This window comes from Hemiscyllium ocellatum, chromosome 12, assembly GCF_020745735.1.
Source record: "Hemiscyllium ocellatum isolate sHemOce1 chromosome 12, sHemOce1.pat.X.cur, whole genome shotgun sequence".
Classification (NCBI taxonomy): Eukaryota; Metazoa; Chordata; class Chondrichthyes; order Orectolobiformes; family Hemiscylliidae; genus Hemiscyllium; species Hemiscyllium ocellatum.
In genome coordinates, this window is record NC_083412.1 from 70,396,819 (window position 1) to 70,422,099 (window position 25,281).

The following is a 25,281-nucleotide window of genomic DNA, read 5'->3' on the forward strand; positions in this document are numbered from 1 at the left end:
TTTGGTGTACTGGGAAGAGTAACAAATCCCAGATTAGAATTTATTATTTATCGTGGGTGTACAGAAGAACTAATACAAGACTTGCAAAGGCTGAGAAAAGACAACAAGAATTTCAATGAAGTTGTGGATAGAACCACTTCAGTTAAATACAGGTTGAGCTTCCTAATTCATATCAAATCGGCACTTCTACAGCTGTTGTCAACTGTTATTTGTTGGACATGTCTTTTGGGAATAGAAGTGAAAATACTTACCACACACTAATGTATCATGCCAAATTTTGAAAGTTAGGTTAACATGACTCCATTAATAATAATCTGCAATAAACAAGTTCAGTACATTGTAATATCAAAGGGATTGAAGACAAAGGATATAGTTTGTCCTTCCCATTCCATATATACCGATTGCCTGTGCTGCACTGCTAGCAGGGAACAGTTGCCTGGCAAGTTACATTATTCCCATTTGAGTTCATATACAACCTAGGAATGCCTCACTAGACCAAGTGTTTGCTGGAAAAAGGTGTGATACTTGGAAATCTGAGTCTTGAAATAATTCAGACAAGTTTTGAATTTTTTTGAGTAACATGAAATTTGCTTAAACCAAAAGTACTTGCCTATTATAAAATGTAAAACAGTTTTCAGGAGCTTCGCAATTAATGACCATGAACTTTTCAATGAAGTGAAATTTAACTGAACTTTCCTTTCCGATTTTTAACTGATATGTAGACATATTACTTTCCAGGACTCCAAATGAAATAACCACAGTGGCACACTAAAAATAATCAAATATAGCTACTAGAGGTGAAAGATCTTAACTGCAACTTCTGTGTTGAATATTTCTGAATGAAATTTCTCTGAAGGGGTCACTTACTGTTTACTAAACACATTGCACTCATTACAAGTTATAGTGAGAAAGTCTTTAAGTATACATTATACACATCACTGAAAATAGTTTCCATTTCAAAGCAATCTAGAATGTATCTCAATCTCTACAATTCATTTCCACTTCCCACAGCTCACAATTCTGCATTTTCAATAATAGCATTTAGTCCTCGTCTCCAAAGTTCCGCAGCTGACTTTTCATCTTCCGCTCCCACAACCTCTGGTTGTCAGAAAATCCTTGTTTTCCCTTGTTAAAAGAATTTGGTCCTGCTGACGTCGGTGTTTCTCTGAAGAAAGAGATTAAGTAAATTACCAAAATATTTAATTTTAAATATGTGTAAATGCAATAATCTGCTACTTCAATGCATAATGGAATGTCACCATCTCATTATGGGAGTTTGTAAACTACATACATTTATAAAAGTCACAGCATACATTTCGCATAATTCATCATCCTTGAAACACTGTTTAGTAAAACAAAGGTATAAGATTAGATTAGATTCTCCACAGTACGGAAACAGGCCCGTTGGCCCAACAAGCCCACATTGACCCTCCAAAGACTAACCCACCCAGACCCATTCCCCTACTCCCTACTAATGCACCAATCACCATGGGCAATTTAGCATGGCCAATTCACCTGAATTGCACATCTTTGAATTGTAGGAAGAAACCAGAGCACCCGGAGGAAATCCAAGCAGACACAGGGAGAATGTGCAAACTCCACACAGTCACCCAAGGCTGGAATCAAACCCGGGTCCCTGGCGCTGTGAGGCAGCAGTGCTAACCACTGAGCCACAAGTTAATTATAGTATTTTAAAATTAAAGCGGCTCAACTGATGGCTTGAGGTAGCAATTTTAACTATTTGTTTATCTAAACATTCAATTGTGGGCGGCACAGTGGCACAGTGGTTAGCACTGCTGCCTCACAGCGCCTGAGACCCGGGTTCAATTCCCGACTCAGGCGACTGACTGTGTGGAGTTTGCACGTTCTCCCCGTGTCTGCGTGGGTTTCCTCCGGGTGCTCCGGTTTCCTCCCACAGTCCAAGGATGTGCAGGTTAGGTGAATTGGCCATGCTAAATTGCCCGTAGTGTTAGGTAAGGGGTAAATGGAGGGGTATGGGTGGGTTGTGCTTCGGCGGGTCGGTGTGGACTTGTTGGGCCGAAGGGCCTGTTTCCACACTGTAAGTAATCTAATGAATACAATATGCAAAAATTGTATTGCTTATCCTACATACAACAACCATGGTACTAAGCTGCCACACACAACAACCTGACTCAATTACAAACCCAGTGACTCCCATAGTTACCATGACTATAGTTCCTCATTCCTTGCCTCTGGTACAGAGACTATTCCAGTCTCTCTGTTTCTCCATTTCTGTTGTATCCATGAGTGTTTTTAACTATTATTTATAAGATTTATTGCCCATCCCTGATTGCTTTCAAGTAGTTGGCTGTGAGTTGCCTTCTTCAACTGCCGGATTTAATGCTGTCAGGGAGGGATTCCAGAATTTTATCCTAATGGAGAACTAACAATGACATTGTTCCAAGTCAGGATGGTGCAGGAACTTGCAAGTGGTGGTCTTCCCACGTATTTACTATGTGTCCTTCCAGCTGCTCCGGTTCACAGGTTTGGAAGATGTTGTTGAAGAAGTCTTGAGTTTTTGTTGTGCATCTTGCAGATGGTTCATACTGACATTGCTGCAAGTGACAGTCAGTGGTACAGTATATGCTGAAGGTGTTGGGTGCCAACTGAGCAAGCTGCTTTGTCCTGAATGATATTAAGCTTGAGTGTTGTTAACCTCCGTTTAATCTCCGTTAACCTCAACCTCCTCTGCTCCAGTGAGAAAAGTCGCAATATTTCAAATCTACTTTTATATCTCAAACCCTCCATTCCTGATAACATCCTGGTAAATCTTTTCTGAATCACCTCCAGTTTAATAATATTCTTCCTATAACAGGGTGAACAGACTTGAACAAAGTACTCCAGAAGAGACCTCACCATTGTCCTTTACAACCTCAGTATGACACCTCAACTCCTGTACTCAAAGGTCTGAGTGATGAAGGCAAACATGCTAAACATCTTCTTGACCATTCTGTCTACCTGTGACACAAATTTCAAAGAACTATGCACCTGAACCTCTAGGTCTCTCTGTTCTACACCATAACCTAGGGCCTTACTATTAATTGTATAAATCCTGCCTTTGTTTGTTTTACCAAAATGCAGTTTCTCAAATTTATCCAAATTGAGCTCTATATGCCACTCCTCAGCCGAGTGGCCCAATTGATCAAGATCTCTTTGTAATCTTAAATAACCTTCTTCACTATCCACTATATCACCAACTTTGGTGCCATTTGCAAATTTACTAACCACTCTCATCCAAACATTTATATAAATGACAAACAAAAGTGGATCCAGTACTGATCCCTTTCAAACACCGTTGGTCGTAGGTCTCTCATCTAAAAAACATGCTTCCACCATTACCCTCTATGTCCTACCATAAAGCCAATTGGCAAGCTCACCCTGAATCCCATATGATCAAACTTTACTAATTAGTCTACTTTGCAGAACCTTGTCAAAGGCTGCAAGTAAACAACAAGTACAGGACCAGTCTGCCCTCATCAACCTTTTTAGTTACTTCAAATTTCCCACATTGTTAGATAGATGCCAGTGTTGTTGCTTTACTGGGACAGCTTGACTAGAGGTGTAGCAAGTTCTGGAGCACATGTTCTCAGTACTACTGCCAGAATGTTGCCAAGGCTTATAGCCTTTACAGCAGCCATTGCCTTCACTCATCTCTTGATATCACGTAGAGTGAATCAAAATGGCTCAAGACTGGCAACTGTGATGCTAAGGATCCAAAGAAACCATTACACTGTGGAAACCAAATGAAGACTGAGTGTCTCCTTTGTGGAATATCCACATTCAGACCATATGCATAACTGCAAGCTTCCAGAAGTATCTTAATTTAATTCTTCACACACTCCTACTCTGACCCCATTGTTCTCGGTCTCCTCTACCATTCCACTGAAGTTCAACATAAGTTTGAGGAACAGCATAATCAATGTAACGGACCAAAACTGTCCTGAAGATAAACTTCCAAATCTCCTTGAAATGCATTATTTTCATATTGTCAAATATTTATTTAATCTTAAAATGAGCACCTCCTTTAGAGGAAATCTCATTTCTATTAATTTTAAAAATTAATGTGATGTGGGTGTTGCTGGCTAATTATTTTGGAAGTGAATTGCTTGCTTTGCCATTTCAGAGGACAGTTAAGAGTCAACAATACTGATGCAGGTCTGAAGTCACACGTAGGCCAGATGGGGTAGATAACAGATTTCCTTCTCTTAAGGACATTAGTGAATCAGATGTCTTTTTTTACAGCAGCATTTCAGCATCTGCCCCAATAGGATTCAAACCCAAGGCCCTGGGGTCCTGGATAACCAGTCCAGTGACATTACATCATACAACCACCTCCCCCCTCAAAGCTTAGGTAGGTTTACAGATTTCAGTATTTCCTCCATCCATTTGAATGATGTGTTTAAAGTTTAAAATTTAAAACAAGTTATTTGGAAACTGTTTTCATGCAATTTCTGCAAAAAATTCTTTGTTTTCATTCAACTAAATATAGATAAAAATTTAGTCAGCTTGTTATTAAACTATGATACCTAGAATTAAGTGAGCATTGATCACTGGATTGAAGTCATTTGGTTCTGACAGCAGTACTCTTATGAAATAAACAGCTAGTGATTCATAAATTTTTTTAAAATCAAAATTTCAAAACCATTTAATTCAATAATAAAAGCACTGAGAGTTCAGCCACGTGGTGTCTCAGGGAGAAAAGTGAGGTTGGATGACCTCTACTTTAATGCCAGCAGTATAGAAGTGAGATAGATGAGTTAAGGGCATGGACTGACAAATGGACTGTGATGTTGTGGTCATCACAAAGAGGGAGGGACATGACTGTTAACATTCCAGTCTATAGAATCTTCAAGCAGGACAAGGAGAGGGTGTGAAAGTGGAGGTGGTGTAACATTATTAGCTACTAGTCAGTTACTACCATAAGGTGGTACAATATCTTGGAAGAGTCATCAAATGGGGCTTTGTTGGTAAACACAGAAATAAAAAGGGGGCAGTAATATTGTTAGAAGTGTATTATACACACCCAGTCACTAGTTAATTCACTAAGATGCATAAAAACAATTCAAAACAATACTGAGGAAAGTAATGAGCTAACATATCAATTTGTGGTTGAAATGTAGGAACCAGGCATCCACAGAAGGAATAGGAATTTCCAAGAAATAAAAAGGAAAAGAAACATGTATGTCAGGTCCAAAGTGAGCAAACTAACTTGAGATCCTAAATGAGCATAAAAAGTGCAAGGGAGTACTCAAGGAAACAATTAAAACAGATGCGGGCAAGATTAGGGAAAATCCCAAGATATTCTACAAATATATCAAGGGGAAGAGAACAGCCAGGGAAAAAGTAAGGTTTATTAGGGACTATGGGGTCAATCTGTGTTTTCAGCCAAAAGATATTGGAAAAGTGTTAAATGAGTATTTCACATGTCTTTTCCTGGGAACGGGAGGATGCAAGTACAGAATTCAAGATGGATTGCAAGGTTTTTCAACAAATTAATATAAGAAGCAAAAAGGTATTGAAGGTTGTGGCAGATTTAAAAATGGACAAATACTCTGGTCCAGATGAACTGAGACAAGGGAAGAAATTACTGGGGCCCTGACCCAAATTTCCAAATCATCTCTGGCCACGAAGGAGGTGTCAGAGGACTGGAAGATAAGAAGGGTGGTAGAGATAGAAAAGGGAACTAAAACCCGTGGTAGGGAAACTATTGGAGAAAATGGACAAAGAAAAAATTAATCTCCTTGCAGAGAGGCAAGGTTTGATCAGTGATGGCCAGCATAATTTTGTCAGAAAGACCCATGACTAACAAATATACTGGAATTTTTTGAGGAGGTCACTAAGTATTTGGATTAAGTTGGGGCAGTTGATATAGGTTATATGGATTCCAGCAAGGTATTTGACACGATCCCACATGGGAAACAGAAGGTATAAGCTCATGGGATCCAGGTTAACCTGGTATGGTAGATCCAAAATTGGCTGACGCTTGCTATACAGTGGTGTATCACAGGAATCAATGGGGTGTGTGTGTGTGTGTGTGTGTGTGTGTGTGTGTATGCACATGTTGCAAGGATTGTGGAGCTGGGGAATGATAAGTAGGTTCACATAGAACTCAGGTGGTTGACAGCAGGAAGAATGATAAACAGATTGATCTGATGGACATTAACCCTGATAAATGCCTTTGGAAGAACCATCAAGATAAGGGAATGTTCAATGAAATGGCAAGACACAAAGAAGTTCAGAAGAATAGAGGGATCTTGGGGTGCTTGTCTACAGATTTCTGAAGGTGTCAGGACAGGTTAATAGAGTAGTTAAGAAAGCACACCTTTATCAATTACCGCATAGATCAAAAATGAAGGGAGATCGTGTTAGAGCTGAACTTAATACTCCGGCTGTGGCCGAACCAGTGTGTAGTTCTGGTCACCCACTACAGGAAGCATGCGATTAGACTGGAGAGGATGTAAAGGAGATTCACCAAGGTGTGCCTGGGATAGAGCACTTCAACTAATGAGAAAGGCTGGATAAGCTTGGCTTGTTTTCTTTGGATTCAGCAAACTTAAGTGATGTTGAATTTGCATATAAGATGCAAGAAAAATGACACATGCTAATATTGATTGATGTCAGAGTTTGTCTTCTTTTGAAACACAAAGAAACTAACTCCAAAGCAGCTTATTTTTAAACTAATTCTGTTTAATTCAATAGCTTTGGAAGCAATAGCTTGGAAGCACTCTATTTTAAGGATTTCCAAGTGTTTAATTATCAGTAAAGCAAGTTTAAAAAGGCATAAAAACAACCGCAATCTCAATGTTAATGCCTGTGCTTGACATGGAATTAAATGTCCTGTGGATATATACAGTACAAAGTAGATTTTGATAGGGCAGCATGACATTAATAGAACATTCAAAAGGATGCAGTTAAAACTGATTTTCCACAGGAGCCAAATCAACAAATGACTGCTCGGGAGACGATGAGAAATATAATTTCTTTTGATGTGTTTGTGAACAAGTGCATTATACTGCTAGTTGGTATTCTTTCCAAGCTTTAATCTGGGTTTTCAGTATTATTTCATTATTTCTTCCATCTAAACCGAAGAGTAGCTTAAATATGTCTTGTTCCATATAATGCTTAGAACATTACTTTTTAAAAATTATTAAAACATACCGTCCCATATTCTTCATGCGCATTTTTGCTTCAGGAGGCATTTCCTCTGGTTCACTCTGCAAGTAGAAATAAAGGATTCAGTTAACCACCAATCAACGTTTTTGTAGAGTTAACATTTTGTGTCCAGTGACCCTTCCTCTGAACTGATACTGACTAGGTAGAGAATGTATATATGATGAAGACAGGTTTGGGAGGAAAGGAGTGGGGTAATGGGATGAGTGGATAGGTAGAGCCCAGAGAGAAAGAACAACAGTTAGGCAGACAAAGGGATGCATAACAGTATTCCAGGGAGAAAGAAAAGCTGATAATATTTTATTTCATTTAGTTTGGTTTTGAAAGACATATAAGATAAATCACAAGTACCCAGGCCCACGGGTATTAGTTAACTTACCCTAAACACTGGCAATCAGAACTATTATTCACAGTCAAATATGCACTTTTTGACAATGCTCATCCATTTTTAAAAGGACATGGTAACAGCAAACTTTCTAGATTCTGGCTTGGTGGTGCTGGAAGAGCACAGCAGTTCAGGCAGCATCCAAGGGGCAGCTCCTTGGATGCTGCCTGAACTGCTGTGCTCTTCCAGCACCACTAATCCAGAATCTGGTTTCCAGCATCTGCAGTCATTGTTTTTACTTAGCTAACTTTCTAGTACAGCCAGGAAACATAATCAGCTCCTAGTCAAAAGCATAAACTGACCATTGCCATTCTTGAGAACTTCACAGCAACCAGACTTCAAAACCACTGCAAGTCAGCTGGTAAAGATTTTGAACCAGCAACTCTGATAATTTCCAAGTCAGAATGGTGTGCTGTTTGGAGGGGAACTTGCAGGTGGTGATGCTCTGGCCCATTTGTTGTTTTTCAAATGGTAGGATTAAAGGCATGGAAGATGATACTTTATTGTTGAATGCATCGTGCAGATGTCCACAGTGCTGCCACTGTGTGCTGGTGAAGGCAATGAGGGTTTAAGGTGGTGGATGGCATGTTGATCAAGCCGTTCTTCAATATTAGATAATATCAAGCAGAGTGTTGTTGGAATTGTACACAATAAAACAAGTAATGGATCAGGGGAAAGGTTTCTGCTAGTTGAAGTTATACATAGCATGAAGGAAGGTAGTTGTGGGTTTTGGAGGTCAATCATATCAACTCCAGGACATCCATACAGGAGCTTGTCAGGGTACTGTTCTTGGCTTAATGATCTTCAGCCAATTCATTCGGGACTTTTCCTCCAACTTGAGGGTAGAAGTGATGACATTCACTGATAATTGCATAATGTTCATAACCATTTCCAACTCCCGAGATATTTGTGCCACACAGTGTGAATCAATGATCATCTCCGACCATAAAAAAACTAATCATCATGCTTTGACATTCAATGGTGTTACTAATGCTGAATGCCGCAACCGCCAACATCCTGGCAGTTACCACTAACCAGAAAAATACTGTGATTACAAACATAAGTCAGAGGCTATGAATCCTGCAGCTAGTAACTTATCTCCAGGTTCCCCAAAACCTATCCACCATACACAAGTCAGGACAACTCACCAATGCTCTTTAGACAGTGCCTTCCAAATCGAGAACCACTGGAAGGGTTACAGATATACTGCCCTCTAAGCCACTCACCGCCCTGATACGGACATAAATCTCCACACCTTTAGTGTCACCAGGTCAAACTCTGAGAACAAATTCTATGGCAGCACTCTGGATGTACCCACAGCAAATGAACAGGAGAAAATCAAGAAGGCAACTCACTGCCACCTTCTCAAGAACAACATATGGTGAAGATTGTGACACCAAGGTGATTCAGTGGTTAGCGCTATTGCCCCACAGTGCCAGGGATCTGGGTTCAATTCCAACCTTGGACAACTCTGTACACAGTTGGCATATTCTTCCTGTGTTTGCGTGGGAAGGGTTTGGAGGGATATGGGCCAGGTGCTAGCAGGTGGAACTAGATTGGGTTGGGATATCTGGTTGGCATGACAAGTTGGACTATCTGTGAGCTGTAAATCTCGATGACTCTATGTGTAGGTTAAGTGGACTCGTCATGCTAAATTTTCCATAGAGTCCAGAAATGTGCAGACCAGGTATGTTAGCCTTGCAAAATCGAGTGGAGAATCTAGGTAGAATGCTCTTCGGAGGGTCATTGTGGGCCCTTTGGTCTGCCTCCACACTGTAGGGATTCTACGATTAGGTGGATGATCTGAACCAGTTTAGCAAAGATCAGTCTTAGTGGTTGCAATGGGGTGCTTGTGTTTTAAAGATGGTGGAAAGGCTTTGGGCAATAGGTGAGTGAAGCACACGAGTAACCTAAGCACTGATCTGTTGCTGCTCCAGTTAAATGTCCGGTTAGTGGGAAGACACAGGTCGTCAATGTGGGAAATTCAGCAACAATAAGTAACTGTTAAATGTCCAAAGGTGATAGTTAAATCTCTCACATCGGAAACAGTCATTACCAGGCAGCTGTGTGGCACAAATGGTTTTTGCCACACATCAAAAAAATGCTTGAATGTTATTCAGGCTTTTCTTTATGCAGGTAAAGATTATTTCAATACGTAGCTGAAAAGTTGTCTATCATATTGAACACAGTGCAATTATTACCATTTTTGACGATATGATGCAGGAAAGTCATCAATGACGCAATCGAAGATGGTTGGCTGATAGGAACTCTTGCCATGATGCCCTACGGATATGTTGATTAGCATGCAACAATCACAGTCATTATCCTTTCTGCAGACTAATTGCCACTGACTTCAACATTGCTAGTTTTCCCTGAGCCCACACTCAATCAAACGCTTTGACATAAGGGCAGTCATGCTTATCCCACCTCTATATCCACATCTGCAACAAGGCTGTGATGAGATATGCAGCCAAATGACTTTTTTCAAAACTGAAAATGAGTATCAGTCAGCAGATTATTGCAGAGCAAGTTGCTGTTTGACAGCAATGAATTTCAGCAATAAACATTGAGTGGATAATCCATTTAGGAACCCAACATATTTTCACCATTCCGGGATCAACAGTAAACCCTGGGGCTTGCAATTGGCAATAGAATCCCTACAATGTGGAAGCAGGCCATTTGGTCCCTCAAATCTATACATTCTGAACAGCATCCCACTCAGACCCACTCCCCTACTACTCTATTCCCCCCTAGACCTGCATCTCCCATAACTAATCCATCGAGCTGACACATTCCTAGACACTATGGGCAATTTAGCATTGCCAATGCATATGAACCACACATCTTTGGATTGGGGGGGGAAACCGGAGCACCAGAGGAAACCCATGCTGACAAAGGGAGAACATGTAAACTACACACAAACAGTCACATGGCTGTGACTGAGCCCAGGTCTCTGGCATGTTGAGGCAGCAGTGCTAACTACTGGGCCACGGTGCTGCCCTGTCAAGACCACATTGAATTTGTCCCGCATTTTGTGGACAGGACAAACTAGGTAGATGTCAAAGTTATGAGTATCGGGACAAGTTAGCTAACGGCTAACTATTGGTACAGAGAGTCAATAACTTCTGTTATATCCAGTGCCTTTTGAATTTTTTGTATACCACCAAGTGATTCCAAGACATCGGAATTGTCCTAAATAGATCATTCACTCGAAATTTCTGGTTGAATGTGTTTGCAAATGCTTTATTCAAGTTTACAAATTGATGTGCTAGGCACTCCATCACTGAGGATGGGAATGTTTGTGAAGCATGCGCCTGCAGTAACCTATCCACTACAATTCACAACTGGTGGCCGCCATGAAGAAGTTTGGCTACTTTTCTTTGTCTATTGCATGTTGCTTTTGATCACACATTTATGCTTATGATGCAGTTTCATCAGGCCAGCAATTCATTCCTAGGTAGCTTGCTGCTGCACCTTACATGCTGTGCTCAGCCCTCATTAAACATAAGTTGATCACTTGGCTTGATGAGAATAATAAATGAAAAATATGCCAGGACAATGGGGTTCTAGATTGTGGTTGAATACAACTATTACAGCTACAGTCCAGACCATCTCATGGCTATTCAGTAGTAAATTGTGAGACCTGCCTTGAAACTACCCAACTTAGTATGATGATAGTACCACACAATACAATACTAGGCATCCTCAGTGCGAAGCAGGTCCTTTTCCACAAGGGTTGCCCATTCTTACCAACATCATCATGAACAGATACATAGCATCTGGTGATAGGTAGACTGGGGAAGATGAGGTCAAGTATTCCCTCCCCCCCCCCGCCGAGGTTCTCTCAACATCTGACAGAAGCCTGGTCAAGCAGATAGGTCCTTCAGAACTGACCATTTCATAATCGATTTTAGTGTAATTGAGACACTCTTGGTACTTTTGATCTGACTCCCAGATTATATTCTCTTATTGCTTTTGTTAATGACAGTGCTTCTTCTAAGTGGTGTGCTATGTGAAGAAATGCAAAGTCAGCATCTACTGGATGGTGGAAAATTGTAATCAGCACAAAGTTTTCTTGCTCATGTTTGTCCAAAGGATTCCATGAAGTCTCAGGGCAACACTAAAGATTCAGACAGCCTTTCCTTTGGGTTTACCATTGTGCCCCCACCTCTGGTGGGGATAATGATGGAGAAACCTGGAACATTTAATGAAAGGAATGGATCAATAAATGACATTGGATCATTGTTTGATTCATTTGTGGGGCAGCCCTCCAATTCTGCAGAAGAATCTGGATAGGGTGAACCCTTAGTTGCTTCCAATGCCTATGCCAAGACCACCTGGTGTGACAGTTTTATTTCTTTTGACTTTGGTGGAGATGTGTGATACAACTGAATGTCATGTCCAGTCATGTGACCTGTTCTGCTATAACACGGTAGTTGCATTCTCGTGTGACCTTGTGCTATAGAAAATCACGCAACAGAAATAGCAGGGCCTATGGGAAAAACAGGGCTGGGGCGAATCACCAACATCAGTAAAAATCGAAACAAAAACAGTAGTTGGCCAAACACAAGCAAAAGCACAGTCTAAGTAAATGTTAAAATCTTATATTTTAATGAAATTATACAATAAAGTTAACACTTTAAGGGGTTTCTAAGTTTGCTGAGTTATGACTGCAAACGACAGGGACTGAGGGTCATCACTTTCAGGTGCAGTTCTGGATGCAGGGCTACAACGAAAGAAAGTATTGAGTTCAGCAGTGGATGACTGTGGTTCATTGTTCTCAGACTGTTTCTTGGGGGTTGGCTTAAAAAAGGCATTCAGGTTTTATATATCATCCTTCTTCTTTCATGAAGAAGCTGTTCATTGGATGCCAGATAAGACTTTATGCCACAAAGTATTATCCTGCTGCATTCTGCACTATAGTCATTGCTTTCTAAGAGCTGCAACTATTTCTCAACTTGATTAGATTCCTCTCCAGTAGAAATAGGCGCTTCAGCTCAACATCCTCACACTGAGCCTCTAAAGAGCAACCCACCCAGACCCATTTGCCTCTGACTAATGCACCTAACACTACGGGTAATTTAGCATGGCCAATACACTGACCTGCGCATCTTTCGACTGTGGGAGGAAACCGGAGCACCCGGAGGAAACCCATACAGACATGGGGGAACGTGCAAACTCCACACAGACAGTCATCCAAGGCTGGAATTGAACCTGGGTCGCTGGCGCTGTGAGGCAGCAGTGCTAACCACTGAGCCGCCGTGCCTCCCTTTTTAAAAAAAAATCTGTGGAACAAATTTCACCTCAACTCCCCTCTTAACTTTCTACCCTCACCTTCAATCTATGCTTCCGATTATTGACTCTTCTTGATTAGATTACTTCCCTCAGGACAGAAGACAAAACAGAAGTGGCAAGTGCTTGTAGTGCTACATCCTGGACTTCACAATCTTCATCACGAGCTTCAATTTCCCCCACAGAAACAAGTTTTGTGGATCAGTTTCCGCTTCTTCAAATCCAATGTGTTTTGCAAGAGTGACACAATGTTCTTTGATTGCTGGAAGCTCCTCTGACGACTCAATGCATTTAAAGTCATGAACAAAATCTGGGAGAAGCTTCTGCCAAACTGCATGCAAGCAGTCCTTATTGATATCACCCCAGGCTTCCACAATGATGCCAATAGCATTCTTAATGTTAAAGATCTTCCAAAATTGAAGAACACTGTCTTCATTATCCCCCTCAGTAGCTGCAATCAGCTTTCTGAATGTGCATCTTAAATAATACGCTTCAAAACCTGCCATTGCACCCTGGTCCAGGGATTGAGTGAGATGGTTGCATTCGGAAGCAGAAATTGCATTTTGGTGTTTTCAGAAAACTCATCGATGGAAGGACATCTTGGTGCATTGTCCAGACTGAGGATAATCTTGAGATCCAAATCTTTTCTCCTACAATAATTTCTAAATACATCCTCAAAGACATCAACGATCAGGTCAGAAATAAATTGCCCCATGTTCCAACCTCTTTGTTTGACCTGAAGTAGTCACCTAGAGTGGATCAATGAGGAGAAAGTGAGGAGTGCTGTTGCTGGAAATCAGAGTCGAGTGTGCGGTGCTGGAAAAGCACGGCATCCTGATGAAGGGCTTTTGCCCAAAACATTGATTCTCCTGCTCCTCAGATGCAGCCTGACCCACTGTGCTTTTTCAGTACCACACTCTCAACTCTGGATGGAATCAGGTAACAGCAAACGGGAGTTCGCATTTTTAAAAAAATTCCCTAATTCTCCCATCGCATTACGGCCAAATTGCGTTGACGAAACACACGTTATAGAAAAAGACCTGTATCTCCTTTCCAACAGGACAGCATCATTTGTGATGGCTATTAATCTTCCTGACCTGCATTATTACTTCAAGTGTCTCCATGAATTTACCCTTTGCTCTTGCCCATTTGACAAACACCTGCTGCCTGTTAGCAATATCATCAAAAAGCAGAGAAATAGTTTTATTTGCAATATTGAGATTTACCTCACTGCTATTCTTGAATCATTTCTTGTTGCTAAATTATCAGATTTTGAAATCCGGCATCTAGATTTGGATAAGAGATGTTCCTAAATTAAACATTAGAAGGCTGAATACATTTTTCTAACCCTGCTCCAAACTCTACTCCATCGCAATCAATTCCATTCCATGGTGCTGGCAGTGTACTCAACAATATGGAGTCTCTGAATTATTAAGTCCTTTCTCAGCACATCAACCTATTGATTCATAGAACAAAGAACAGTACAGCGCAGTACAAGCCCTTTGGTCCATGATGTTGCGCCAAGCATTTATCTTAATCTAAGATCAACCTAACCCACACACCCTTCAATTTACTGCCTTCCAGCATGTGCTTGTCCAGCAGTTGCTTGCTTACATGTCCCCAACAGTTGACAAAGGGCCTGTTATTGCGCTGTTCTGTCTGACGTTCCAAAAAATTCAGGTGTTACCAATGTGAAAAATCCCTGCCTTCCCTCAGTACAAATCAAGGCAAATGATTGAAGCAGGTTCAAATTCTGACTGAAAAATCTGTGTGTCAGGAAATGCTGGTTCACGTTTATGAACAGAAACTCTTACAGACTAATCCACCTGTCTTGGAAAATGTGAATTCCCAACCCCAACCCGCCTAGTGCAAATGAACAGTATGATGCGGCACATGAAAATCATTTACAGAAATCAGCCTTTATTGGTTCGGCTACCACTCCAAACATTCCAATTCAATCTGCTTCCTTAGAATTGCAAATCAAGATTCAAATGCTAATTACAGCGTTAACAGCAAGCCAATGGTTTGATAGCTGCTGTGCACTCAAAATGCAAGATCCCCCCCCGAACTCTACTTTGATTTAGTCCCTGCCCTCCCCTTCACTGTTTGATCACACAGGATTGCCCTTTGATGTGAAGAGCACTGCTTGTCACTGGCCACCCGGGTGTTTTCCTATCTTCTTGGTGGTGGAAACTGAATAAAGATTCGTGCACTTTGTGTGTCCCACACCTACACACACACATCATGGGTGCTGGGGAAAAATAAGCACTATCGCAGTTAGGCGGTAGTGTGGGGGTTTTTTAAAAAAATCAAAACGCAAGATCTAAAATACAAAATAAAGCCAAAAACTCAGTAAGCAAAACCTCAGCATCTGTGAAGAGAAAGCACAGAAAGTAACGTTTCGCGTCTAGTGACCCTTCTCCCGAAGGGTCCAGCAATTTCTGTTTCGTCTAAACATTAGAACCTGCAGCACCACGCATGAAGTCAGTGATCAACTGCTCCTTTATTCGATTGATGTATGTGCTCAGTAGCTACCAATGCTTGTATCAGGATGAGACGGAACCTGAAACAAAGGATGAAGGTTCTGAAGCCCTCTCCCATCCTTTCACACGCTTACATTCAATGTGCACTTGGATCCAATTGCTCTGCACAACCATCTGTAGTGCAGCCTCAATCAACAGATAGGAATCAGAAAGCTTCCCCACACAATCACACAGTACAGAAGAGGCCCTTTGGCCCTTCGAGTCAGCACTGACAGAGCTACTCTAAGTCTGCACGAGTCCCACTTTCCAGCACTTCGCCAAGTACTTTTTCAAGGTTTTGAGGCTTCCCACCTCACTACCCTCCCATGCAGTGCATTCAAGACCCCCACCACCTTCCGGGAAACAGCTGCTTTCTATCATGACCATAAGACCACTGAAGGTGGCACACTTGATAAAGTTGCTCAACCATTTGAACAAAACCATTTCTTTAAATAAGATATAATTAAGCATCTTGTTTCCCACTCTCAACAACAGACATGAAATTAAAACGGGGACTCAATTCTGCCAACAGGATGCACATTTCTGCACTTATGTCTTGAACTCATAACAGAAGAACAGAATAGGTTATTCACCCTGGCAACAGTATGGCGCAAAACTACTTTGTACAAATCCTTAGTGTCACATTTGACCCTAAAATGAATTAACGAACAAATATTCATGCCATCACTAAGGTAGGCTATTTGTATTTTTGTCACATTTCCCAAATTCAACCTGGTTCAGCCTATCTGCTGCAGAAACTCTTTGTTTTGCATCTTGACTATTCAAACCCCTCAGTATTGGTTGGTTTCCACATTCCCACTCCTCTAACCCCATAACTCTGACTTATCTACTCACCTACTTCTGTCTCAGAAATTCAAGATCTCAGTCACACAACCATTTCTTGCTTTGTCGCCAGCTACATAGGCCAGAGCTTTGGATTTCTCTCTCCACACATCTTCATCGTTTTATCTTTCTTTCCCTCCTTGAAGCTACTCTTTATAAGCAACCAGGCTTGACCAAGATTTTGGTCATCTAACCCAATACCTCCTTATGGGGTTTGATACATTTTACTTCATAACACTCTTGTGAAACATCTTGGAGTGTTTCATTAAGTATAAGTTGTTCTTATTAGACTATTAAGTTGATCGAGGCATTTTTATACAATCTTCACCCACAATATATTTTCCTCTTGTTTTCTCAGTGAGGGAACAGTATGACTCCTAACAGCTAAAATGTTATAGATGATTTAAAATTATGTACTTACATCTTCATCTTCATTGAATACAGCGGCAACTGAAGGTTTCTTTGGAGCTAAAACAGGTGGACTTTCTTTAGGTTTCTGGGAATAAAATTAAATTATAAGATTTCAATTCTAATTGTTCACTGCAGGTCAAATAAAACAAATATGGAGGTGTCTTAAACCAGTTTCCCAATCAGATGCAAAGGGATTGTGTTTTCGGTCTTAGAATAACCCAGATATAATAACCTTAACACAATTTGCGTAAGAACATCATTCCTCACGCATAAAAATGAGCACAGCGAACTTATTGATTATTCCCACTTGCAGGGGTTTTCCCCATTGCCTTCATTATATTTCCCTTCACCTTCTTACCCAAATGTCTTTTGAACCTTCCTAACAAATCTGCTTTCATCATTCTTTCTGACTGTGCATCTCAGATTACGAGTTACTTTGTGTAAAAACAAGATTTCTTGGTACTCATTCGCCAAACACTTTAAATGATGTTCCCTGGTTTCCATCTTGTCACTGGAAAGTCTTTATTTAATCAATTAAAATCATTCAAGACTTTCAAAGTCTGCTTCAGATCTCCTCTTAACCTGCTCAAGAAGAAAAATCCTAGCTTATGCAGTCTCCTTACATGACCAAAATCTGCCAGTGTTGGTAACGTTCAGTACTTTAGCACTCTCTCCAAGGTTGTCACATCATTCCTAAAATATGGTCTCCGAATTGAATACAATACTCTAGTTAAGGCCTAAACAATGTTTTTTAAGGTTTAACATGATTCCTTCTTTCTGTACCATATTTCTTCAAATAATGAAGCCTAGGCTTTCATATGCTTTCTGACGACAGTTAACAAACTTACATGCTCTCAAATGAGTTCTGATGTAAAGCCACAAATAATTCCGATTGAGTATTGCAATGTTCCATATAAAACAAAAAACTACTGCGCTAATTTTCCTTCTTGATGCTTTACCAATGATTCTGAGTTAAAACATACTCACCACAGGGAAAAACTGTGCTTTGTCTCCTCTATCAAACCACCTTGAAAATCTATATTATACCCTCTCCGAGCCATTTCATTTCAAGAAGAACAATTCTAATGTTTCCAACCTTTCTTCAGAACTTGGCAACATTCAGGTAAACCTCTTCTATATATTTTCTCATGTTTTTACTGAATCACGCTGACCAGATTATTCACAATACTTTAGATGAGATTTTCAAAGTTCAAACATAACTTCTCTATTTCACTTATTCTATCCTTTTCACCAAGCCTGACAATTTGTCCTGATGCCTTTAAGAATGTGTGCATACAGACAGATCCACTACTCTTCAAAAACCAGGCCAATCAGAATAGACTACCTTTCCTACTAATCCTCCCAATGTGCCAGTCAGTCAGGTAACAAAAACCCAATATTACCCAACTATAAGAAACTGCATGAAAAGGACCATTCTTGGCCAAGTGACGTAAAATTACATTGAAGTAATTTGGTCAGAATGCAAAAACATGCTTCACATCTTACAATGCTTCTTGACCTTTCAACTAGTTATCTAAATTTTCTTGTTTATCTTTTGGCCATTGTGTCACTGCCAAAAGAAGTCCTTTAATCCAGTTTTTAAGCTTAATGTGCAAAATGGTTTCAAATTCTAATATTTCTGACCAATAAAGAGAGAGCAAATGTGACGGTGCCAGTGACTTAGATTAGTGAAAGTATCTCCACTCTATATATGCAAAAACAAGTGAAATGGAATGTGCCAGGTTGGGTAGTTACAACAAGTGTAAAAGAGTACAATAAACTGATACACAGTTTTACATAAATAGTAATGGCTACTCATTTTGTTTTTACAGTGGTTACTGGCAGATTATTCAAAAGCAGATGTTCCAAGAATTATCAAATCCTAGTTCAGTGCCTGAACTAGAGTTGAGATAACTTAACTCAAAGTTCATGGATCAAGTTTGTGATCTTCTTGGTTTATAATGTGCAATGATATAAAGGATTACCATGCTCAGCTATTTAGAAAAAGGATTTCTTAAAGGAAGATGCAGCAAAGCACCTCTTTCCTCACCCTCAAAGCAAATATGAATATTAGCAATAGGTACTTATCATTCTAATGAGGAATAAATCTTTGCACTTGAATGTCTCTTAAGTCATTCAATCACTCAAACTTGTTTTATAATTCAATTACCTGTGGCTAAGCTGTTCCATAACTACATGTATCCACCTTTGCTCAATATTGCTTGGTATCTTTTACCTATTAATAATCTACTGATTTCCATCATGAAAATGCTTAGTTTGTCCTATTTTATTATGTATTCCTTAAAATAATCTGGAGGAATGCAATATAGCTTATGAATATTTTGAAAAGAATATTCCAGTGTATGTGTATATATTCAACAGTAAAGCAGGTATGATTCAATATGAAATTGCACACCTCATGTCAGCATCAAAAGTATGTTAAAGTGAATAAAGGTCTTATTATAATTGTATACTCCTAATTCAAATGTGTAGCTCTGCTTGCAATTCCTTTGTCCTACATGCTACATTTACTAAAGTTAAGCAAAGCATTTAAAAGGTAATATTCAAGACTTCTACTGAGCAAACCCTCACCTAACATCAACTGCCTACAAACATCCTAGAAATAAACTTCCTGACAATTCTCAGCATAACTGTGTATTACCATTTCTAATCTTTTACCAATTAAAATTCTCTCAAGTAGAAGGCTGAAGAGAACAAGGTAAAATCGTAGCAAGTTTGAAATAAGTATATATTTTATTTGATGCTGAATACAAGCATTTAATATTGCTTTAATGTTCATATGAGGGTCAGACTTTAATTAACTGCCCCATTCCAGAGCTCGAATTATGACTTCAGCTAAATTTCTGATCTAAATTCTTCCTCCCTTTTCGTGCTGAACATAAACAATTCAATGCTGCAAAAACGCATTTAACATCAAATAAAGAATGAATCTGCAATTAGAAACATCCATTATGATAAACAGTAAATAACCATTTGACACATTGAAAGCAAAAATAAATTACTTACATTTGCTCCTAATTTGATGGATATTGGGGCTGGTTTCTTTACGGTCATACTTCCTATTGAAAATCCAACTTTGGAAACTTTTGCAGGGGTTGGTTTGTTGTTTGCATCCCCGGAAGCAGAATCATCTTGATTTTTGTCATCAGCTGCTCTTTTCTCTGCACTTCGAGATGAACTTTCGCCTTCATTACTGGAAGAAACAGTCTTAGTTTTCACAGTTTTCTCTTCCTTCTCTTCTAGTCCTGGTGGAGTCGAAACAACTTACCAAGATGAGATACTTTTATCGAGCACTTTGGTGGATGCAGCAACCTCATTAAGTATTAGGGAGCTTCTGTGAGTATGCACTGACTGAACCAGTAGTCTCTTCCACTGTTTGTCAGATACAGGAGATGCAGGCACCGAGAAACCATTTCATAGATGGATGGACTCTATATTTCAGTTTCAGGGCAGGATTAATCCAGTGCTCCTGTTTCTTGGACCCCAAAGGAAAATTCACAGGACCAAAACAGTACAGATTTTGGTAGACCAAAGGTCCACAATGAGGAAATATTCACCAGTGACTGTAAAATTGCAGACTTTCAAGTGTTACATTATAAGCCATGTTGGGGGAACGCCAGAATGACAACATCCTAAAATAACTGATGACAAATATAGTGCCAAAATGGGCCGCATTTCAAAAACAATGGTTCACATAGTCAAGTTATGATCAATTACTTTAAGACCTATAGTCCGAGCAATTTCGGTTTCTACTTTGTGAATTTTAAAGTCATTTGTTTTTCATTTCTTACTCGTCAATAATAACAGCCAACAGAATATACATTGTTCCATGATCAAATATATTAGATAATTCTTCAAATCTCTGATATTTGAGTTTGAATTTTGATTAAAGTTAATTTTGAAGACATAGTTCAGAATGGCAAATGAGGCAAAAGCTTAATAAGATTAAATAATTTAATCTATATGGGTCATCTGCTCCAGAATAAAATTTATTCCAAATAGAATAACTTTAGTTAGGCTTGCTAGTTTTCAAAAAAAAGTTCCACCTGGTTTTAAACAAGTCACTTGCACAAATGTTTCAGATTCAAATGGTTTAATACATGCACTAACTGTCAGCTTTTATTTCAAAAGCACATACCCGTTATTAAATAGCTTCTGCACCCCTGATGTGGAATCAGCTATTGAGCCAAAATATTTTCCTTTCATTAGCCTTACAGTTAGTCAGCCAGAAATGAATACTATGATAGAGATTGATACCAATTATATGCATACACATAATACACAAACCATTAGAATTATGTTCTGCTTTCAACTAATCACTATGGTTTTTGGTATTTATTTACTGCTTGGTAGCTTTGTTGCCCAAGACTGAAAAGACTTAACAACAATTTAAGAATGCTAATCAGAGTGGTTTACTAAGATCGAGGTTGTTAACAGCCTAACTAAAAATGGCAGTATGGTAAGAGCATAACACATTTTTTTACAATTATTTACAGGATAATCCTACAGCTAACAATTGGAAATACATTATTTGTGCATTAGATGTTCTAAATTCCAAATATATCTGAGAACATGATTTACCTCAGCCAGATTAGATATTGTAATTTTTAAATACAGTATTATATTCAATTCTAGAGCAACGCAACAAAGATGCACTAATTTAATGTTTACTGATTAAACACAACTAGTACTGTATTGGTCCTACTGGATTTTTCGTGTTGCCAAAATCCTGAATCACTGAATGCATCCAGCACGATTTTCACATGGCGTTTTGTTATGAATTACCAGTCATTACATATATTAAGATATTTAAACATTCCTTAAAAAAACAAACATAAAATTTATGATTACAAATTATTACAGATACAATAAATTGGGCTGTTGTTATATTGCCATGTGTTATTCTTGATTGGGACTTAATCAGGTGTTTGATTTGAATTTCAGATACTATTTATAAATCATGAACATACATAATAAAAATTTGCTTCGATGGCAATTGGCAAAATTAAATCAATTATCAAAATTGTATATGGCAACAAAACTCTATACATACTCCATGCTGTCTTTATCTACTTTTTAATCAGAATCTCAGCCACGAATATGTACACTAGGTCACAATAAGATTTCCTTGTAGTTTCCATTTTGCTTTACAAGACTTTAGCAAGAGTTAAATTGCAGATTTCATAGCTTTAAGTTCTTTTTATAAAAAATAGCCAGATTTGTGTATTAACATACACAAGAAAAATTGCGTTTCCCAGCTTAATTTGTTTAAAAGGTCCAAAATAGTTATCGTTCTCAGTGAATGTTTTGTTAAAATTTTTCGCTCGAGGACCAGCAATTTAGTACTTAGGAAATTAACACCAATAAATCGGTACTTAAAAATTGAGTTTGAGATTTAAAATATTTAAGGGTGATGTAATTCTACAAACAGGATTAATGTATTGGAGCAAAAAAAAAGACACTAATTGCTCAGGGCTCGGAGCCTGTACACAGTGGCGAGGTGGAAAGAGACTCGAGGCCCGGCCCAGTCCGCCCGCCTACTGATCCCGCACTGGCTGCACAGCCTCCTCCGGAGCGGGGCAAGGGAACCTCGCTTTACGGTTTTTATTATTAATTTCGTCCTTTGGCTAATATGAAAACATGTGGATTTGTACATCCTGCCGCGCTGTGTGCGTAGTTAAAAGAGTATGAAGCGGCACCTTCATCTTGCAGTTTCTCGAGCTCCGAGCGTGTTTCCTCCGCCATTTTCAACCAACTTCAAACCGCCAACAGCACCCTGGGAGGGGCGTGACGCCACTTCCGGCGCCCCCCTCCCCCCTCCCCCCTCCCCCCTCGCCCCTCGCCCCGGGACTGCTTCCTGTTTGAGGAGAAGGGGAGAGCGGTATCGCAGTTGAGAAGAGGATGTAATGGATTGATATTCTTTCCCACTGCGTGGGTGGACTAGGAGCACTAGTAGAAGTTTAGCCCCTCCACCCTGCTCCATCACTTGATACTATAATGGCTTAGCCTCGACTCCACTTTCCTCCTTGTTCTCCACAGCTCTTCAATACATTACTCATTAAAATCTCTTCCACTCCTACTTACATTTACTCTCAACGTCCAAGGAGCCACTAGGGCAGTGCATTCCACAGATTCATGAGGATTTCATTGTCACGTGTACTCAAGTACAGTTAAATGTATGTAATGTAGCCACATATGGTGACATCTTCGGTACCTTGGTACAAAAAAAGCTGAGGTATAAAGTAGTAAGAGAAACGAGAATTAAAAAGTTAACCATTAAATAGTGGAAAATAAAGAAAGAGGTAATAGTTTGCATTAAAGTCTTTCATAGTTCCAACAGTAAAAAAATAAAGTAATAAGTTACAAGTTCAACAGTCTTTCTCTTCAACAGGACCCTTTGAGGGAAGTAATTAATCCTCATCCTTGTTTTAAATCTGCTACACCCCTCTCCTAAAACTGTTGAGAAGTGACATATGGAGTTTAATTTAGAAAAATGTGAGGTAATGCATTTTGATAAGGCAAATCAGGGCAGGACTTATATGATTAATGGTAGGGTCCTGGAGAGTGTTGCCAAGGGAACTTGGCTTACAGGTTCATAATTCCTTGAAGGTGGACTCACATGTAAACAAGGTAGTGAAGAAAGCATTTAGTATGCTTTCCTTTATTGGTCAGTGCATTAAGTATAGGAGTTACAATGACATGTTGATGCTGTACAGGACATTGGTTAAGCCATTTCTGGAATACTACATTTAGTTCTGGTCTCCCCTGTTATAGGAAAGATGTTGTTAAAATTGGAAGAGTCCAGAGAAGGATGTTGCCAGGGAGAGGTTGAATAGGCTGAGGCTATTTTCTCTGGAGTGTTGGAGGCTGAGGAATGATTCATAGAGGTTTATAAAATCATGAGGGGCATGGATAAGGTGAATGGCCAAGGTCTTTTTTTCCAGCATATGGGAGTCCAAAACTAGAGGGTATAAGTCTGAGGTAAGAGGGAAAGATTTAAAAGAGGCCGAGTGGTAACAATTTCTCAAAGAAGTGCATGAATGGGAATGAGCTGCCAGAAGAAGTGGTGGAGGCTTATACAATTACAACATTTAAAAGATAACTGGATGGGTACATGAATAGGACTAGTTTAGAGGGATGTTTGCCTTTGGTAGATGTGTTTGTTGAAGTGTTTCATTCTGGCTCTCTTCCTCAAACTTTAACTCAGGCATCAATTGTTTTGCTTTTAAAGAAAGGCAAAGATCCCTTACTGTGTGGTTCATACCATCCTATAAGTCTGCTAAATGTTGACTTTAAATTATTGTCAAAACTATTGGACCGACATTTGGAACCATCATTCCTTCTATCATATCCTTGGATCAAATTGGATTTACTCACAACAGGCACTCCTTTTTAATCTTAGGCAGGTATTTAACATTGTTTACAATTCTTTCTTAACCACTCTCCCTGAGGTTTTGAAATGTTTAGATGTTGAGAAAGCTTTTGATAGAGTGGAATGGAATTACCTTTCTTTTCCTTTGGAGAAATTTGGCTTTGGGAAAAAATTATTTCTTGGATCAAACTACTCTATGCATCACCGTAGGCCTCTGTTCAGACCAATAAGATGAATTCTGATTATTTCTACCTTTATCATTCCACTAGACAACGTAGTCCTTTGAGTCTTTTGTTTGCCGTTGTAATTGAACCTCTGTCTATTGCTCCACAGACTCATCCTGATTTCTTTGCCATTATTAGAAATGGTGTGGAGTTGAAGGTTGCTCTCTATGCAGATGACCTTTTGCTATTTGTCTCAAACTTATCTCTCTCCATTCCCACCACACTTTTAGTTTTAGAATCTCTCAGTAAGCATTCTGGGTATAAATTGAATTTTAGCAAAATTGAGATATTTGCTATCAATAAGCCTGCCAGGGAATACCCACTAGATAATTTACCATTTAAAATTGCCAACTTTGGTTTTGTTTATCTTTGTGTAAATGTGGATAATTAATGAGGCAATTTCTACAGGAAAAATGTTGAACCATTACTGGTACAAATTAAAGGAGACATCAAATGATGGTCTCTCCTTAATTTGTCTGTTGCTGCTAGAATCCCAGTAAAATGAATATCTTTCCACAATTTTCTTATTTCTTTCAATTCATACCATTTTTTCTGCCTCTTTACTTTTTCCGTACTTTTTCTTTCTTTATTTGGAATAAAAAAAACCATTAGGTTACAAAAACAGTTGTTACACAGGTGAAATGGCACTGCCGAATATTTTGTTTTATTGTTGGGCAGCAAACATTAGAAATTTGAATTATTGGCTCCAATATGAGAACCTTGATGCTCTCCCAATTTGGTTGACTATTGAGGCAAATTCCAACCATCCTGTAACATCACCTCTCCTTTCTTCAACCTCTACTTACATGAACATTGTAATTGTTTTTTCCTGTCTCAAAATTTGGTTTTGATTTAGACGCCACTTGGGATTTAATTTATTTTCTACTAAGGCACCATTGGCAGCAAATCATATTTTTCCTCCATCTTTAGTGGACAGTGCCTTTTCTGGCTGGGCTAAGTTAGAAATAAAAACTGTGTAAGATTTATATGGCGATAGCATTTTTGCATCTTTTCAACAAT

At 39.2% G+C, this 25,281-nt stretch overlaps 1 protein-coding gene across 1 annotated transcript; it reads right to left on the reverse strand.

Annotated features, from left to right (window-relative positions):
* Nucleotides 1-22,452, reverse strand: LOC132821114 (PEST proteolytic signal-containing nuclear protein-like). The gene is made up of 5 exons (XM_060833660.1): nucleotides 22,365-22,452; nucleotides 19,672-19,910; nucleotides 16,655-16,729; nucleotides 7,180-7,235; nucleotides 1-1,165 (listed from the first exon to the last, which is right to left on the reverse strand). The coding sequence occupies exons 1-5, from the start codon at nucleotides 22,408-22,410 to the stop codon at nucleotides 1,042-1,044; spliced, it is 540 nt and encodes a 179-aa protein (XP_060689643.1). The 5' UTR covers nucleotides 22,411-22,452; the 3' UTR covers nucleotides 1-1,041.
* Nucleotides 22,453-25,281: the final 2,829 nt, after the last annotated feature.

Excerpts from the sequence above, each read along its gene's own strand:
- LOC132821114 (XM_060833660.1), bottom strand. The coding sequence starts at position 22,410 with ATGGCGGAGGAAACACGCTCGGAGCTCGAGAAACTGCAAGATGAAG. Across the intron at positions 7,236-16,654 it reads TATTCAATGAAGATGAAGAT|AGTGAACCAGAGGAAATGCC; the intron begins GTAAGTACATAA and ends TTCTACTTGCAG. Across the intron at positions 1,166-7,179 it reads CGCATGAAGAATATGGGACG|AGAAACACCGACGTCAGCAG; the intron begins GTATGTTTTAAT and ends CTCTTTCTTCAG.